The sequence below is a fragment of the Biomphalaria glabrata genome, chromosome 11, assembly GCF_947242115.1.
Source record: "Biomphalaria glabrata chromosome 11, xgBioGlab47.1, whole genome shotgun sequence".
Lineage (NCBI taxonomy): Eukaryota > Metazoa > Mollusca > Gastropoda > Planorbidae > Biomphalaria > Biomphalaria glabrata.
In genome coordinates, this window is record NC_074721.1 from 41,979,037 (window position 1) to 41,998,443 (window position 19,407).

Genomic DNA, 19,407 nt, shown 5'->3' on the forward strand with positions numbered 1-19,407 from the left:
TCTCCTAATCGACGATACCATCGTTTATTTGACCTCATTAAATTAAATTAATGTTTAATTGTATAAACTTGACTTTGTGTTATATAAAAAGAGCATGCATTTTCCTTTAATTCTATAGCAAATACTACATTTTCTGATAACAAACAACAAAGTTATTGAAGCTTAATCCTAACATGAGAGTGAAATAGTAATGAGCAAAATGAAGAATTCCTTCGAAATGTGGACACATGATTAACGGAGAGAAAGAGTTAATAATTAAACTTAGAGGGAAAGTTTTCATTAAAATCATGAAACTAAAATCTCCATCATTGGCTTATTTTTGCTGGCTGTTCTCACGGTAGGTTTCAGTAGGGAAATCTAGACCAGAACTTAACATGGAACTTGACATGGAACTTAACATGGAACTTAACATGGAACTAGACATGGAACAGCAGGTGTGAAGTCTCATGCCAACTTTTAGAAAATGAAAATTTAAAAAAAAAAATTCTATTCATTATATTTTTTAAAAACTTACTGATCAAAATATTTTTTTAAAAATTTGTAATAATTTTTGTGTTGGCTGTTTTGCAAAGCTCATATAATACAGGACAAACCAGCTGCCCGTGTCAATGTCATAAATACTGTCATCCAAATGTACACAATGTCACTTCTGACTTACTTATGATGCACTATATACATACGTGTACTAAATACATTGAGCAAGAGACATCAAATGTACACAACTTGTACATAATATTAATTCATAAAACAATCAATATGTTCAAATGCATGGTTTGAGGATTGACTTTATTCGGTCTATTTGTGCTCAAGTCAAGTCTATATTGTGCAGGCTAACACAGACCTGTAATATCATAATACTGACACGCGCACACACACTGACGTCAGACTGTTTTAAAAGCGTAAAATTGAAACAAGCACCAAACCGACCAGGTACCAGTAAGTGAGTGCAGGCTGAACCCAGGTGGACGAGTTGGCTCTCTTAGATGAGAACAATTTTTTTTTACCTTCCAACTTGGCGATTTTACCTGGCAGGTGGAGTGCAGGTTTGATGAAGATGGTCGGCGCCAGAGTGGAACGAGATGAAAGAGCAGCCAGTGGTGCAGGGGAGCTGCCTCTGACGTTTCTTAATAGCTCGTTCAAGGTGTCTTCGTAAGCGATTATCACCCTTTTGTCTTTGTCTGGTAATGGAGTTGTCTTGCCTTGTTCATTTGGTACTTGGCCCTGGTGAGATGATTCGTTTAATTTCTCTTTTTTCGCTTCGTTAACTTCTCTGAGACCGGAAGTGATCAGATTGGAAATAGTTCCTGTTTTTTGCAGACTTGAAGATGTTGGTTCCAGTGTAGTTGTGAAGGTGACTTGAAGGTCATCTGACTTTGTCGCAAAAGTGTCTGAGTTTATAGAATCTGAGATACTTGCTTCATCTGGGTGTACATGTATTTGCATCATATCGCTTTCTGTTTTCAACTGTTTTTCAACGGTCTGCTCTTGGATCGACGGTACACTGGTTGAAGTGTCTACCCCAACAGATGCTTTAAATGAAAAGTCGCTGTTTACTCCAGTAGTTCGAAAAAGTTCAACGTTTGTCCCAGAGTCTTTCTTTGGTAACGTGGATTGGCTGGTTTCTGGCTCACCAGCAGACGGCGTATTTGTGGTGGACTCGTTTTGAAGAGTGTTCTGCGCGTTATCGGAAATTCCAATAAAATGAACCTCGCCTAAATCGTAGCTGTTGGAAATAGAACCAATGACGTCATTAGTTGTTGTGCTATTTCTCAAAGTTGTTGTTGGCGTGACCCCATTTGGCATTCTGCTCTGGTTTGCCCATTGGATCTTGGTTACCATGTCACTTTTTGTTGTAGTCACGTTGCTAGTCGTGGGATAAAGACCAGAGTTATCTTTTCCCGACTCAATTTCCGCTTTCAGTTTTTCTCCAATCTTTCGATTGACCTCGTTTAAATAGTCTACATTGGTAAGCGCCGCTGAGTAAAGTTTCGACCTTTGGCTGTTTTTCTTAGACTCTGTCAAAATAGTGAACGTGTCGGAGGCGTCACTGAATTCGACTTTTAGAACAGAGATTGGCGGGAGAGTAGTGACAGCTCCACGGGGACTAACATAAACCACGCCAGGGCGTGGTACCAGTTCACGTCTGCTCACGTCATTAGCTTCAGCCATGGCTGATTTCTTGACGAGGTTCTCTTTGCTTCGATTGTAAGTCGCTTTGAATTGTGGGTAAACAGAAACGTACGTCACTTCCTTTGCTGTTTGGGATTTTCCCGCTTTTGGCGACGTTTTGAAATGGGTAGAAATTTCCTTATTTTTGCTTAAAAGAGAATAAACATTTCTTGACTTTGTTTTGGAAGATTTAGAAGCGTTTACGTTTTGAGAGGGACTAGTTAGTTCTAGCTGGGTGTTCGGAGTAGGAGATATTGTCAGGGAGTTGGCGTCTGTGGGTACTGGTGTAACAGTTTGTGAGTCTTGAAGATTTAGGGATCTCAGGTCAAGCATTTCTGATTTAGCGTTCTTGGAGACTGTAGAGAGTTTATGCCAAAAGTCATCACTTTTGACGTCGTCGGGTTTCTCTGTTACAATTATGATTCTCAAAGTTGGTTCTACTTTCAGATAATTTCTTTCGACGCTAGAGTCTGTTTTGAGATGTAAATTCTTATCTGCCAGAACGGACATTGAAATTGTTTCGGGAACATTCGAGATAGCAGGGGAACTGTTGTTACTTCTTGCTGCGGCTGGTTCGGTCTGGTTAGGGTTAGCTCCCTTGTTGAAAAACGAAACTATGTATGGTTCTGGGACTAACTTGTCAGGCGTGACCCGGATGTCCCCCCGAGTTGACCTCTGACTTTTAGCCAGCTTTTTTCTGTATCTCTTGTTGATAGTCTGGTGAATGGGTTTCTGGGTAAATTTTCTCCCGTGTACGTGCGATGTGTAGATGTTGGCCGTCTCTAGAAGCCCGTAGGTTGGATAAGGGGTGGGCTTTGCAGAGATGACCGCTCTCTGGGTGCTGGGCACTGCGGTGACAGTGGCGTCATCGAGCGCGATGCTACCATCGGTAATTAAGGCTTCCAAAATGGGCAGTAACTCAGCCACCTCGGACGACAAACCGGGGTGGTCTAACTTTGATTTGGATTGAAGGTTATCTATCTTACTTTGAATCTGCTCTGTCGGTCGAATCTGTATTCTGTTGGTGTTCTGGGTTTTGGTTTTCGTTGATGGTCCACCGTTTTGGGTAGGTTGAGTAGGTTTTAAAGGCTTCCGTAGAACAAGATGCCCTTTCTTATTGTTTGATTCGGGTTTAACAGGAGTAGTAGAGTGCGATTCAGTGTCGGTGGCCTGGGTGGGGCTACTAACATCGTACCACATTTGTCTGCTTTTAGTCGTTTTTCTAATTCTGGGGAAAGAAGATTCTGAAAACCATTGTTTACTTGGGGTTGTTGGTTTTGGTTTGCTCAAAGGGACATAACTGATGTAATCGAAAGAATGTCTTGATTTATCCTCGCTTACCTCCTTTGAATTGCGCGTTAACTTAGTCAAAGGGACGCTACTGACGTATTCCGATGTGTGTTTTAAATTGTCTTTCTTTGGGCTACTCGCCTCGCTATTTGATGAGGAAGTTAGAGACGGAGCTTTAGGTCGAGTGAGTTGAGGTTCATCCCTTGACGCAGGGGCTGATAACACATTCATGTTTTCTTTGGTGACATAATTGTCTGTCAACTTCTTCGTAGCGTCTGTGTCTGCCAGCCACCACTTGTGTGTTGTGCCCACGTGACGAACTGTGTTTCCTTTAACCACGTAGCGACCCACTTTCGATTTGTACGGCACAATATTCATACTCTCGATGTTAAATTTCTTCAACCTATCACTTGCGGCAGCATTAACGCCCTTGCTGGGTTCACTCATGCTATTCTGAGGCGGGCCACGCAACGAGTCACCAGCCTCAATCACCTTTGAAGCCTGGCTGCTTCGATATGGCTTTGGAACGACGGTGAACGCCTTGTCCAGAGTGGTAGTTCCCATCACAACAGGGTCAGGGTTGCCTGAGTTACACAGGTCACTAGTGCAGGTCTGGTAGCAGGTAATTAGATGGGGGTCTCTGATGCACGTGTTGCCGTGGGGTATATTGTCACAATTTCGAGCGAACGATTCCACTTGCCCTGTCGCTAAGATTAGAAAAACAAACTTTTTAAAGTCAAACTACTGGAAAATAAGTTTTTCTTTAAAAAATATATTCTACAATTTTTTTTCCTAAGCTTTTATAACTTTTGAAAATAGTATGACATTTTTTGTAAATAGTATGACATTTTTTGAAAATGGTATGACATTTTTTTTGAAAATAGTATGACATTTTTTGAAAATAGTATGACATTTTTTGAAAATAGTATGACATTTTTTGAAAATAGTATGACATTTTTTGAAAATAGTATGACATTTTTTGAAAATAGTATGACATTTTTTTTGAAAATATTATGACATTTTTTGAAAATAGTATGACATTTTTTGAAAATAGTATGACATTTTTTGAAAATAGTATGACATTTTTTGTGAAAATATTATGACATTTTTTGAAAATAGTATGAAATTTTTTGAAAATAGTTTGACATTTTTTGAAAATAGCAAGACATTTTATTGAAGATACATTGACAATATTCTAAAGATGCTATAACATGATTCTGAAGATATTTAACATTATCTTCAGAATATTAGGATATTTTTTAAAGTTATTATGACTTTTTAAAAATTGCTTTTAAATGGCGCATCTGCTTACAGCGTGCTCAGTGAGCTAGGGTCAAATCTCTTTTGTGAAACAGTTGGGGGTGTGGGCGGGGGAGGTGAGGGGGGTGTTTGGAAGAAGGTTTCCGTGCTGCAAGTTTAAATGTCTGTCAGAAATTAAAATTAAAAAAAAAATATTTTTTGGGTTCACTATGATACAGTTTGAGATGTTAAAATGGAGCTTTTGAAGTAAATACACTGTTGGGGAATCCCTGATCTAAACAGGTCAGACCTAGTTCAACTGACCTGCATTGATGACTTTGGTGGTGACACAGAAGCGAGTGGAGCACTTGATGGACGCGCTGCCCAATGTGTTGTTTTGAGGTGACCTCTCACACCGTCTGTCTGGACCTACTCCACTACACCAGTAGCACTCTACTGACTCGGCCACTGAAACAAAAAAAACAACAGTTTTATAGATCACTCATTAGTCACACTTTGGTCATATATAGGTCACACATAGATCCCTTATAAGTCATGCATCGATCACATATAGAAAGATATTTTACATGTCTCAAATATTTCTTCCTAATGGACCTCATTCACCAATCGTAAACAAACAACATTTAGCCACGTGGTGCTTTATCTCTTCTATATAATTTACGATCTCATGTTTAATTCATGATGGTTGTCACGTGACAGTTTTTTTCCATTGTTTTATCAATAAGATCACGTGACTAAATGTTGTTTGTTTACGATTGGTGAATGAGGTCCATTGAAGATAACACCCAAGTCTAAACCTCCCACATGACAGCGTGGGGTTTTCGACAAGCAGATTGCAAGACGGGTCCATCGAGGGCGACAGTCCAGAGCGCGTACCATTCTCAGATGAAATTGAAATTTCGCACAAGTACTTGTAGTCGAAGACAATACATTAATCAAAAAATTAAGCAATTAATTCATCGATTAGTGGTAAATAATTAATTTTCCTTTTTGTAGAAACCTAGCAGTATTGATAAAGATAAAGCATTGATTGTGCGGTGCTTTTCCTTTTATAAGTGTTTTTTTTTTAAAGTATTTTTTTTATATTTTGCAAGTTTTTTAATCAAATTTAAATACTTCCCTTTATTCTCCAACAGTATATCATATATATAATTTAAATGGTGAGGTTCTCTATGTATAACCATATGCTATTTACAGTTATCCCATACTCTTAAGCGAGCAATTCTTGTATGTATGTATATATATCAATTTGAATTTTATTATCAAAAACGGCTCTATTTTCTTTACAATTTCGATGTACATGTATATAAATGATTTAAAAAAAAAAAACTTAAATAGTTGGCCACATCCCGAAAACTTGACGTCGACCGTTATATCGGTTGGAAAATGTTTTATTATCGAAAAAATGAATTTTGGCTAGAATGTTTTATGAATAAAAATTATCTATATGACGTCAAAGGGAAAAAACTTACGTCACTCGGCCTACAGCAAAAAAAGAAAAAAAAACTTTGACAAAACTGACATCACTGGCTTACAGCAGCACACAAAAACATGAACAAGTTTGAATGAATCAATTAGCCCTAATTAAACATTTGCGCACCATCTTATTGTAGGCTCTATTAGCCTTGTCAACAAAGTAAAAGCCACCTACGCGGCTCTTAAGTCTCTCAGGAAAAAAATGCGCCAGTTTTACTTTGTTACAAAGTGCATGTTTTACCCTATAACGTAGAGATTTGAAATCACTTGATGTTTCTTACGAAAGCCGTAATGAATATACTGATAGCAATATTAAATGTCTGAACTTAACCGCTTGAGAAGTTATACTGAAATGACTTTTTCCAAGCCAATAATTTCCAATAGTTTTATTTAGCAAAAGGTTCAATGTGAACTGCGGTTTTTCTAGACTATTTTGGGAAGGGGGGGGGCGGGACTTTAGAGACTTTCTATTCTAATCGCCATGTACAATGTCATTTAGAACTCAATGAACACAAGAACAGCACTTCGGATTGGCAGTCTTTACCCTATCGCTCATTTTTTGTCAATTACATTAACTCTTTCTCTCCTAATTGACGATGCCAGCGTTTACTTGACCCCCCCATTAAACTAAATTGATTTTAGATTTATAAACTTTATTTTGTAATATGTAAAAAGAGCATGCATTCTTCCATGAGTCGATACCAAATATAACATTTTCTGACAACAAACAAGAAAGTTATTGAAATTTAATCATAACAGGAGAGTGAAATACAAATTAGCAAAATGATTAATACCTTCAAAATGAGGAAAATAATTACGGAGAGAAAGAGTTAAGTTTCTAAAATGAGATCGGGTAAATATCTTTCCATAACAAAAAATTGTTCGTCAGAACGAGGCTCGGTCACCTGGTACTGATAGACATTAGTATCATTCGGAAAATCTTTATTAAAAGGACAATATTTACTAGGTCATTTCGGAGGCTGTCGGATATATTTGAGGCGCTCCGACACTAGCTTGAGTGGGAAAAAAGTTGGGAGGGTGAGTTTTCTTTTTTTAATTTTATTTAAAAAAAATTATACCGGTCATGTTTCACTTTGGATTGTTTAAAGCGTGGTCGAGAGGCTAAGCGCGCTTGAACTTGGCTTGGCTTGGCTACCTATGAAGGGGGCTCGAGGTTCGATACCCGACTCGGGCAGAGTTGTGTTTACTGAGCGCCTAAAGGCAGCACGGAAAAACCTTCTCCTAGATACCCCCTCCCCCCCCCCCACTGGTCCACAACTGCGATTGGACCAAAGCGCTCTGAGCATGCTATAAGCATGAAAGTAGCGCTATATAAAAGCCATAATAATTTTTTTTTAATTTAATTTTAATATGAATTTGTTCTTTATTGGCATGCTTTTTGGTTAGGAAAGATAAGGTCTCCCATCCCCCCCCCCCAAAAAAAAAAAAAACACAACAAACGAGCAGTACAAACTGGACATACACACACACACATACAAACACGTTCGTTCACTCAAACCGCAGAAATGGGTCAATATTAAAGTGTGGTCAAGCGGTGTAGTCCGAAAGAAAGTGTTGCTATTCCAACTCTCCACCCCCCACCCATCCCCCGCGGTGTACTGCGCCAGCTCCATGGAGCCCACAGGCGCCCTTGAAAATAGTCATTTTGAGAAAACAGAAACTTGGTGCTATAAGATAAACCACGCGCCCTGAGACCTGCTCTCTAGAATAACATTGTCTCTGACTAACAGCATCGAAGACTGGTTTAAGATGGAGTTTGACTAATGAGGATTGAGCCAATATTACCATTGTATAATGTATATCATAGATAATCCTAACCTTTCAACGAAATAATTTGTAAAAAATATTTAATGTAAAAAAAAAAAAATAGGGGACACCCGGGTTTGAACCGGGGACCTCTCGATCTGCAGTCGAATGCTCTACCACTGAGCTATATCCCCTGATGGAAGATATGTCTATTATATCTAAATATATTTTAACAATTTATTATAAGTAAATTGATTGTCTAGTAAAAATATTCGAATCCCTCCTAAGCTAGACACCAACTTAACTAGTTGAAATGTTGAAGAGACTCTACAGCAGAGGTCACTAGTTTTATGTATTTTAGACCCAGATCTACATTTCGTATTATACTTGGTTAAACTCAAAGTTGAACCTGATCACTTGTTCAATTAAAAAGTTATTCCACAATCTGAGACTTAAAATCTTTACATTGATCATTGCTTTATTAGTGTTTTAAAAAGTCTGAAAGACCTTCAATAATATAGAGAGATGGAGAGAGAGAGAGATCGAGAGAGAGAGATGGAGAGAGAGATGGAGAGAGAGAGATAGAGAGAGATGGAGAGAGAGATGGAGAGAGAGAGATAGAGAGAGATGGAGAGAGATGGAGAGAGAGAGATGGAGAGAGAGAGATGGAGAGAAATGGAGAGAGAGATGCAGAGAGATGGAGAAAGAGATGGAGAGAGAGAGATGCAGAGAGATGGAGAGAGAGATGGAGAGATAGAGAGAGATGGAGAGAGAGATGGAGAGAGAGAGATGGAGAGAGAGAGATGCAGAGAGATGGAGAGAGAGATGGAGAGAGAGAGATGGAGAGAGAGAGATGGAGAGAGAGAGATAGAGAGAGATGGAGAGAGAGAGATGGAGAGAGAGAGATAGAGAGAGATGGAGAGAGAGATGGAGAGAGAGAGAGATGCAGAGAGATGGAGAGAGAGATGGAGAGAGAGAGATGGAGAGAGAGAGATAGAGAGAGATGGAGAGAGAGATGGAGAGAGAGAGATAGAGAGAGATGGAGAGAGATGGAGAGAGAGAGAGATGCAGAGAGATGGAGAAAGAGATGGAGAGAGAGAGAGAGATGGAGAGAGAGATGGAGAGAGAGAGAGAGATGGAGAGAGAGAGAGAGAGAGAGATGGAGAGAGAGAGGAGGGAATGGACAAAAAGAAAATTGGAAGAATGAATGTGCGTGAAAGAGAAAAGAGAGAGAGACTCACACGTGACTATGACCTTCCAACAGTGTCTGCTATTAAATGATGACGTGTCAAAAAACAAGACTGTTAAGACACATGACCAGAATCACACACACTCACACACTCACACACACATACACTACACTTCTACTTTTTATGTTATTTTCGAATTACTTTTTTAATGTTCACGTCTTGTTCAAATCACTTAAGTGTCGCCGTGACCCATTTAATGACCAGATGATTGATGCAGTCCCCTTGATAAGACGTTTTAGGCTATGGTACATGATATATAGCACATAGCTATCTCGCTTTTAAGCCTTGGACTTTATCTTTCGATATCTTTATCTGCATAAGACTCTCTCTTTCATTCCCTCCCTCTCTCCCTCTCTCTCTCTCTCTGTCAGCCTTCAAAAATTTTTCCTTTAAAAAAAAATATTCTCAGCAGATTATCTCCCCTTTGTTCAGTGTTTTCATGGATGCTAAGCTATTTAACAAACGCTCAATAAAAACAGCTGAGTTGGATTAGCGGATTAGCCGTAAACCTTAACCAGCTCCTGAAATACAAAAAAAGGGAGAAAACCTTTCAGTGTTGATGTCTTTCAATACATTTCTGCCTTACTCAGCCACATTTGAAATGACACAAACAATTAAATGAAACACCGAATGTGCTCTGATAGTCAAATGAGCCACTACCTAAACTGATACAATAAATATTTAAAAATAGCCTTGTGGATACAGTTCGCCTGTCGTCACCTATATTACAATAAAAGATCGAGATGCTTCTTTACTAACTTGGTTGACCATTATATAAGACTTATATCAACTATTGTTGATGGTCTATTTTGTTGATGATTATAGATGTTAATGGTGCATGCGAGCCCATAGCAGACACAACAACAGAATGAATAAATAATATACTTGATAACGCAGGCTGATAACTTCAACAATTTAATGAACAATAAAAAGGGCACAGTCCTCTGTCGTCGCTAGCCTAGCGTCGTCCTCTAAGGCGTATTGTCCGTTACTCTTCTTGTTCGTAATCCTCCTCTTTTGTTACTCGTCACGTCACTTAGGAAAAACCCGATTAACCTCAACTTCTACGCACCTTGTGTCATTACACTATTTAAAAGAAATTTACAATAATGTGTCCAGGAGAATCAAAATAATAATAAATGTATTCAATGTTAAACTAATATAAGTTTTAGATATTAAAAGCTATAAAAGAAAATGCTGAGTCCTTAATATGTACAATGTAAAGGTATGTCTTTCAGACTGATGATTTGTATGGCAGATGGTGTAAAGATTTGCGAATATGGGCAGATGGTCCTTTTCATCTCATGTTTTCGGTTGAGGAGGGCATCATGTGGCCAGCACATCTTCGTCAATGTATGAAAGGTACCCAAAATCCCAGTCTTTATCGGAATTCGAAGTCGAGACCTCTTGGTTCTGAAGCCAAATGCATTGCCACTCAACCACCAGGCCCTTGCTACACTTTGTACCTGACAAACAAACCTAGACCCCAAGATATGCGTCATACATCGTGCAGTAATTAACACCACGTTCTCCTTCTATACAGTGATAACTAAGCGGTTAAGCACTTTCAGTTTGAAAGAAAGAGATGCAATGATGTTTGGATATCGAGCAGAGCCGGCCTTAGGCATAGGCAAACTAGGCAGCCAATTGGTAGTGGCCTTGCGCAGAACTGGAAAAATCTTCATTATTGCATCTGTACAATTTTGTTCGCAATTTTGTTTTGGAGTACACTTGTCTGACAAAGGTTTTAAAAAGGTTTTTAAAAACTGCATAATTTATTTTTTTCGCTGTTTATTTGTGTTTTTTTTTTATTTAATTTGTTACTACAAAAATTCACTTCGCCTAGGGCCCACAATCATCTAAGGCCGGCCCTATATCGATTATAATGTTTTATTTACATTTACACCGAGTCTAAGTTTTCTTTGGATTAATTTACATCGACTATGGTTTCGATTGGGATCTGGGTCTTTTTTTTTTTTTTAAAGCAAATTGGGTTTTATTTTAGTCAAGTCAAAGTTTTATTCTGTCAATCTCGACTTGAGATGTCAAGAGCGGCAGAAGTAAACAGTTTGAACAACTTCTCTCCCTTGTTGTTATCTTTAGCCATTTCCCCAACCTCCCGGGCTCCACCCCTACCGGCTTGTTTTTCACCGCCCCGAGAAAACATGAAAACATCCGCTTGTTGCTATTAGATTTATTACTGTATTACTACGCGGCGTAATAAAACAATATCTTAGTTTCAAACAACCTAAACACAAAATCAATCTTAAGTAACAGATGTTTTCGCATCGATGAGATGAGATCAATAACTTTGTGGACCTATTCGTCATGCCATTAAAACCAGTGTGTTTCAAACTATCGTCTGCTGGCCATTTTGTTTTTTAACTTGAAAGAAATTTAAGCATCAATGCTTATGATTTTGCTCTCTAACACTACTCATTTCTGTTTGATTCAGTTTGAATTAACTCTTTTCAAATATGTTTGCTTGAATCACTTTGAATCAACTCTTTTCAAATATGTTTGCTTGAATCACTTTGAATCAACTCTTTTCAAATATGTTTGCTTGAATCACTTTGAATCAACTCTTTTCAAATATGTTTGCTTGAATCACTTTGAATCAACTCTTTTCAAATATGTTTGCTTGAATCACTTTGAATCAACTCTTTTCAAATATGTTTGCTTGAATCACTTTGAATCAACTCTTTTCAAATATGTTTGCTTGAATCTCTTTGAATCAACTCTTTTCAAAGAACGTACTAAAATTGTAACATATTTACTGACAAATTTTGCTTTTTAGAGTCAGATTTGAGAGGGAGGAACCTTAGAAGATGGAACTTGTTAAGATAGCTATAGATGTAATGAGAAAGAGATTATTACGAGAGTATATAATAGAGGTGTGGTGGTGGAGTGGTAGAGCTCTTGGCTTCCGAACAGGGGTTCCCGGCTTCAAATCCTGGTGAAGACTTGGATTTTTACTTTCGGGATCTTTAGGGCGCCTCTGAGTCCACTTGAAATATTATATTCAAATGTCTACATTGTACAAATCCCTGGATTTTTAAAAAATCTTTTTAACTCCCGATTCATACAATCGAGTCTCGATTGAAATAAGATTTTTTTTTTATTCTAAATATTACGTTTGACTAAATCGGTTTGAGAACCACTAAATTCAAATCACTGCATACGCAGCAATGGCAATGGTTCGTATACTGCTCCTTATTCCATGTAAATTGTATGTAAATCTATCGTTGGTTTCCGGAACTAATGACGTCATCTGATAGCCTCTATCAACATTGTGTGGGCGATCAAACTCTCTAAACCACCGCGTGTCTATTTACATGTAGGAGGTCAAATGATAACACTACGCCATGTGGACTACGACACTCTGTTTCTGTAGGCAGGAATTGACCATTTGTACCTACACTTCACACTGAAGACGACAAATAAGTCGTCACTCTAATATTCAGTGGCTAATCTAATCAGGGCCGGATTCAATGGAGGGCAGGTGTGGCTACAGCCCCAGGGACTCCACAAGAGAGATAAAAATATTTCTTATTTCGAGGGATCAAAAACTTTTAAGTTTTTATTTTTTTTTTAACTTTTTTTTTTTCATTTTTACGGTTGACAAAATATCGTGATTAAGAATTGTAAGCTTGTAGCATGCTCGCAATAAGTAAATACAGCTCCGGATTTACGACGGTGCGTGTTTTAAGGGGGCATTCAAAAATATACACGTTTTAAAACAAAATATGCATATTTCATTTACAAGAATTTTTCACTGTTTTTTTTCTTCTAAAATATAGCATGCTTTTGGATATACATACATTTCATGGCAGTGGATCTTTATTAAAGCTTTTGAAAAATTGTAGAAACCTCCACTAAAACGATAGTTCAGCGGGCATACCGTTCGACCAGGCACGAGGAAGCCTCTAAGTAATATGCATCTATATATTTAACGCTAAAAAAAATTGGTGTCAGAAGTGAAGCGTGAATGTTGGAGCCATAGAAAAAAAAAGAAAGCGATTTCCCGCTAAAAAAAAAAGAGGCCATCAGTTTAAGACGGCCAACATGGTTATGCTAATTTTAAGTGTTTTACATGTTTCGGATGTTCCTTCAGAGTTGAAGATAATTACTTCCTAGTCCAAACCTCCCGCAGGACGACGGGGGATGGGAGCGGGCAGGGCTTGAACCCTGGACCATCGATAAATCTGAACGACAGTCCAGCGCGCAAACCGCACGACCAGGCAGCCAATAAGTAGGCTAATACACCTCACAAATAGAAAAAAAAAAGCCGATGATATATTTACAATTCCTATTGCACTAAAATCTTACACAAAAACATAACACACACTCTCACTGGCACACACTTACAGGCATACACAGTGTCACAGAGGCACACACACTTAGATCAGAAGTGCCCTGTGCAAAAAAAAATTGTGTGCGTTTATTAAAGTGTAGGCTTTCTGGCAAAGTATGTAGGTCGTTGCTGGGGCTGAGTAGCCGCGGGAAATACCGAATTCCTCATTAATCTTCGGACTCGAACAGGGCCGGCTTCAGGCATAGGCAAACTAGGCAGCCGCCTAGGATCTCCGAATGCTGGGGGCCTCACACAGGACTCAAAGACATTCTTTAGAGAAAACTTTGTAAAACATGGATCAAATCTCAAACGAAGCAGAACTCTGTGTAGTAGCCTAGCTCCAAGTCTCTACCATGATTCAAAGTTTATTATCGAATGTTTAGATCTGCTTGTTAGACTACGTATGCTTGAAGACCATTGTTTCTTCCTTTTGGTGAAATGTCGAAACGTTATCCTTGCCCTGGATGTGGCAAAATATGTAGGTCACAGCTGGGGCTGCGCAGCCAAGGGAAATACTGCATTCCTAACTAATCTTCAAACTCGAAGACAATGTTTAGATCTACTTGTTAGACTGCATATGCTAGAAGACCTCGTCCCATATGCTAGGACAGATTTGTACCAATACTCCTTCTTCCCTAGTGCTACTAGAGCATGGAATGGGTTGCCTGAGCTAGCCAGGAAAACCAGTGACTTGGCAGAATTTAAGTCATTGGTTAATATGCATGACTAAATGCATGACGCGTAGGACGTAATCGTCTTTTTTTTTGAAGTAACGTCTGTATCATATAAGATAAGAAGATAAGATAAGACCACGGTGTCTTCCTTTTGGTGAAATCTCTAAACGTTGTTCCCAATCGTCCATAAAGCACATCAGTTCTATCTGTGCTAACTTAACTTATTCGTTGATTTAGATATAGACTTACTTAGACCTAGGTCCTCCCGCGCCGTTCGGAGCATTGGGCAGCAAGCTGTCTCCATAAAGATCTGTCACTGGCAATGTCTGAAGCCCCCGCCCACCTGGTGTCCACTGTTCTGAGGTCCTCCAGGAAGGTGTGTCGCCAAGTAATACGAGGACGTCCCTGTTTGCGCTTTCCTCGTTTTGGCTTCCATGTTATCGCAACTCTTGGGGGTGCGTAATTCATTTTGACGTAGAACATGTCCCGCAAACCTCATGTGACGCTCAGTCACAACCTCACTAAGTGTTCGACTCCCAGTTCGGCATAGGATTTCCTTGTTTGAGACCCGATCTTTGTAGCTGACTCCCAAAACCCAAATACAAAATATAGATACAGGAATTTTGATAATTCTTAGCGTATTATTTGGTCTTTATTTTTTATTTCTATTTCATTTGGGGCCACTCTACTCACTTCGCATAGGGCCGCCAATTACCTAGGGCCGGCCCTGATTCAAAGACTATCCATATTATTATCGGCGCATCGTTAAGTATAAAAGGGAAAGAACTAGTGATGTTTGCAGGGTTAGGGTTGCAGGGGGATGGTTGCAGTTAGGAGGAAGGGACGTAGAAGACATGAAACTGAAACAGTAACTCCCAGATAAGAAAATCGAACACTTATCTTACTATTGCAATATCGGACTAAAGCCTACAACCTGAATTAATCATTGAGCTCTCATTATAAAGACTTTCTATAAACAGAAGTTTTTATTGTTAATGCAAATTGAAAAAAAAAAAAAGTTTCTTTTGTCCGACAACGTGTTACTCTAGCACTTAACCTACATTTAGATTTTACAGACTTTTAGGTTTAACCTACCTACACTGAAACAACAAGACCTCCCGAAGTCACCCCCACCCTCCCTCCCCTAAATCTCGCGAGATTCCGTTTTTCTGAACTTTTGTGGAGGGGTATGGCGCTTGTATACATTGTGTAAAACACAGAAAAAAATTTCCCCCGCCCCTTCCGTCCACACCTACACCACACACACACACACACACACCTGGATTCTTACAAACAAATATGTAACATATTGAATTTGTTATTTACTGCTTGTATTTCTAGTCTGAATGAAATGATGAAATGCTGGAACGCACTTGTTATTTCTTTGCTGATTTTTTTTTATGCATTTAGACTTAGACCTAAACAACTGTTTAGAAAAATAAAAGTAAAGCACAAAAAGTCAGCTACAAAATATAAGATCGAGAGAGTACCTTAGAGGTAACAAAAAGGTTATAATTTAGAAAAAAAAAAATTATGGTTTATTTTTTTTTCTAGAACTCGTTGGTGGGCGGGGGGCTTACTACTGCCCTCTGGCTATCTTCCGCAGCCACCTGACCCGAATGGTGATGGTTTTCCGTTATTTTAGATCAGGTCAGTATGGAAGAGGGGGCGAGTGTTAACGCATGGGTTCCTAGCACTCACAGATTTATCACCAAGGCTTTCCCCACAGCAATGAAGCAGTCACTCCATCTCGATGACAGACGGAGCCCTAAACAAATAAAAAATAAATTTAAACATTTAAATCATCATTACATCCTAGTCCAAACCTGCGGGGGATATCAGCGGGCAGGGTTCAAACGCGTGACAACCGCGTCTGCAGTTCGAAGCGCATACCAGGCAGCCTAATCATGACTAAATTAAGTCTTTCATTAAAATGTGAAAAGGACCAAGATGCCTGTGTGTAGTCGCTGAATGAACTTTTTATGTTGTGTCTGTTCTATTTATGTGTATGTTTCTGTTGTGTTGCCTTTATATGAGAAAAGAGTCCTTGTAATCACAACAAATTTCCATATGGATCAATAAAGCAGTCTTAGTCTTAGTCTTAGTCTTTTGAGAGATGGCAAGAAGTCTGTTCATTTAATTTTTTCCAGACCCAAAGGACGCTTAAAATTTTTTTTTGGTTCAAATCTGGTCGAACGCAATGAAATGGACTTAAATGTACATGAAAAGTCAATGTATCAGATTGTCCGCTGATTAACTGGTCCAGTGTTTTACAAGTCCCCCCCCCATCCCAAAAATACGTTCATACTCTATTAGCCAGCTGGAGGTCAAGGGAAGCGCTATAAGTTGGGGGGTGCGCAAAGCGTTTTCCTGGCTACTGAGCTTCAGAAATTCATTCTCCTGGAGTTTACAACGAAGACCCATTAAAAGAGTTTTTTAAAAGCGTTCTTGTTGCAGATTTGCCTTCCCAAAAAAAAAAAATAATTAATAAATGAGTTTTACTTTTATACTTAATTAATTCGCACATACGACGGATGAATAACTACACTACACAAAAACAAAACAGGATCGACTTTGCTCCCCCCCCCCTGTCAGCACATTGAGCCCTCCACCCTCCCTCGATTGACAAACGCAGTCCTAGTCTAATGGATTTGTCAAATGTTACAGCAGACGTGAAAGCATGACTGACCAGACGTGTCAGAATGAGGGATCACAGTGACCTGTGCTTTTTTTTATAGGCTGACCTATACAATTAGTCTGACGACCTGCCCTTTGAGTAATGACTGTCGGTTGACTGAACATTGCTCATTGTTGCATACATGGTTTTAAAAATATCCAGTGGTTAAACAACAAATCTGTTGCTGTAAATTGATGAAGATTTGACATGGGTTTTTTTTTTCCTTCCAGATTGTCGAATGTTAATATTTTGTTTTGTAAAATGTTGTTTTTGTAAATTGTTTTACATATTTCGGATATTTCCGGAGGGCGACGGGGGATGGGAGCGGGCAGGGTTTGAACCCTCGACCGTCGATAAATCCGAACGACAGTCCAGCGCGCAAACCGTACGACCAGGCAGCCATCCTACCGACTGAAAGCAATGAACAATGAGACATGGTGAACCGAATACAGCAAAACAGTGGACAGTACTGACCAGGGCAAGATCTTTTGAAGACACAAAGATAAATGCACATTCGTCGTTCCATATGCTAAGACTAATTAGTACAAAAGCTCCTTTTCCCCTAGTGCTATTAGAGCATGGAATGGGTTGCCTGAGCTAGCCAGGAAAACCAGTGACTTGGCAGAATTTAAGTCATTGGTTAACATGCATGGCTAGATGCATGACGCGTAATTATTTTCTTTTTTTTGGAGCAACGTCTATATTTTATAAGATTAGACTCGACAACTAAAAATAGACGCCACATTGGACCAGCTGAACAACTCACTCAACCGACCAGATTCCCACACCCTCCCGCTAAGAATCTTTTTGATGGGTAGTGTTAACCAGCCCCCCAATTTGCTATCCAGAAAGTAGCCACGCCTCTCGGCCCTATATCCCAATATTTGGTTTCATAGAAATAACCAAGATATGAGTTTATCCAAAAAAAAAAATGCTCATTTTTAAATGCAAGCCAATCAGTAATTACATTCTAATGTCTTGCAGGGATTGAGGCTTTTTGCTAGCCAGCTTGAAACTTGTGAAACATTCATCACACGCCAAGAGGCAGTTCTAACTTCTAACCCCCCTCCCCTCCCATGACTTGCGCTCATCTCTCTGTGTGGAACAAGTTTTAATTGTTATAATTTATACTACCAATAAAACCAATGTTTAATTCATTGATTAACATATATGAATAGATTGGCCTGGGGATACGCGTAGGACGTAAATATCTTCATCTTTGAAGTAACGTCTGTATTTTATAAGATAACGTCTAAACTTGACGTATTTACGCAACGAGAGAAAGAGAAAGAGAGTGTTACTTTTTTCTTATTTTATCCAAAGAAGCCAATTTTACTGATAAATGTTTAATTTTTCTTTAACACAAAAAAAAAATGTGTTCAATCATTTGTGTCAATTTATTGTGTTCTTCTCTTTATTTTTTATTTGTTTTTAACAATGTATAGGTCAGTGATTTAACAATGTATAGGGCAGTGATTTAACAATGTATAGGTCAGTGATTTAATAATGTACAGGTCAGTGATTTAACAATGTACAGGTCAGTGATTTAACAATGTACAGGTCAGTGATTTAACAATGTATAGGTCAGCGATTTAACAATGTATAGGTCAGTGATCTATTAATGTATAGATCAGTGATGTAACAATGTATAGGCCAGAGATATAACTATGTATAGGCCAGTGATCTAACAATGTATAGGTCAGTGATTGTTTAATTGACATGACAACAAAAAAAGGTCACACATCTCTTACCTTCGATCATGACTGATAGAAGAAGAACGACCAGACACATATTGTTGTTTGACTTTAAATATTTGGCGCCTTGTCCCATTTTCTCCTTTACTATAGCAGCCATCTCTAAATCCTCAATGGTCACAAACAGTTATACAAGTGTTAGCAATCACCCTTGTTTTTGGGGTCTTATATAAGTACAATACGAGTCAGTGAAACGCTTGGAGATTTATTCTTTATCGATGTTGTTAATTTTTATTTTTTCAATCCTGTTGAACTCTTTTGTAAAAATGTTTCTGTGAAAGTTTTCCGCAAAGAATTTTAAAGTTATTCGTTGATTACGTTATCACTGTCACAGTCGTTTGAGGGTTTTAAAAAAAGTTTATTAACTACTTAATATCCATGAGAAAAAAATGTTTCGCGTACACAAAATTCTAAAACTCTCACTTGCTTTAGTTCTCGCTCTTTTAGCAGACGACAAGTTTTTCAAATGTGGCTCTGGAACGCGCGGAGACCCTTTTAAATGGAGCGACAGACGACAAGGAACAAATATTTCTGCTTCTTGTGATGGCTGAGTCGACTGACCAACACAAATTGACATTCGTTGCAGTTCATTGTCATAAACAAATAGCCCATGGACAAATGCAGCGGACTGTTGATCTAAACTTTCAAAACACTAACTCGATACTAACAATGCCCAGAGCTACTCGCAGGGTGAATGAGAGAGAAAGGGGAAGAGCACTCGTTGAGGTATTTTTCC

At 38.7% G+C, this 19,407-nt stretch overlaps 1 protein-coding gene and 1 non-coding gene across 2 annotated transcripts; both read right to left on the minus strand.

Moving 5' to 3' along the window:
* Nucleotides 1-790: 790 nt before the first annotated feature.
* On the minus strand, nt 791-18,999 carry LOC129929001 (uncharacterized). Its single transcript, XM_056045654.1, has 3 exons — nt 18,669-18,999; nt 5,023-5,166; nt 791-4,166 (listed from the first exon to the last, which is right to left on the minus strand). The coding sequence occupies exons 1-3, from the start codon at nt 18,769-18,771 to the stop codon at nt 892-894; spliced, it is 3,522 nt and encodes a 1,173-aa protein (XP_055901629.1). The 5' UTR covers nt 18,772-18,999; the 3' UTR covers nt 791-891.
* Trnac-gca (transfer RNA cysteine (anticodon GCA)) lies at nt 8,085-8,156 on the minus strand. The gene has a single exon. It is a non-coding gene; the product is annotated as a tRNA-Cys (tRNA).
* Nucleotides 19,000-19,407: the final 408 nt, after the last annotated feature.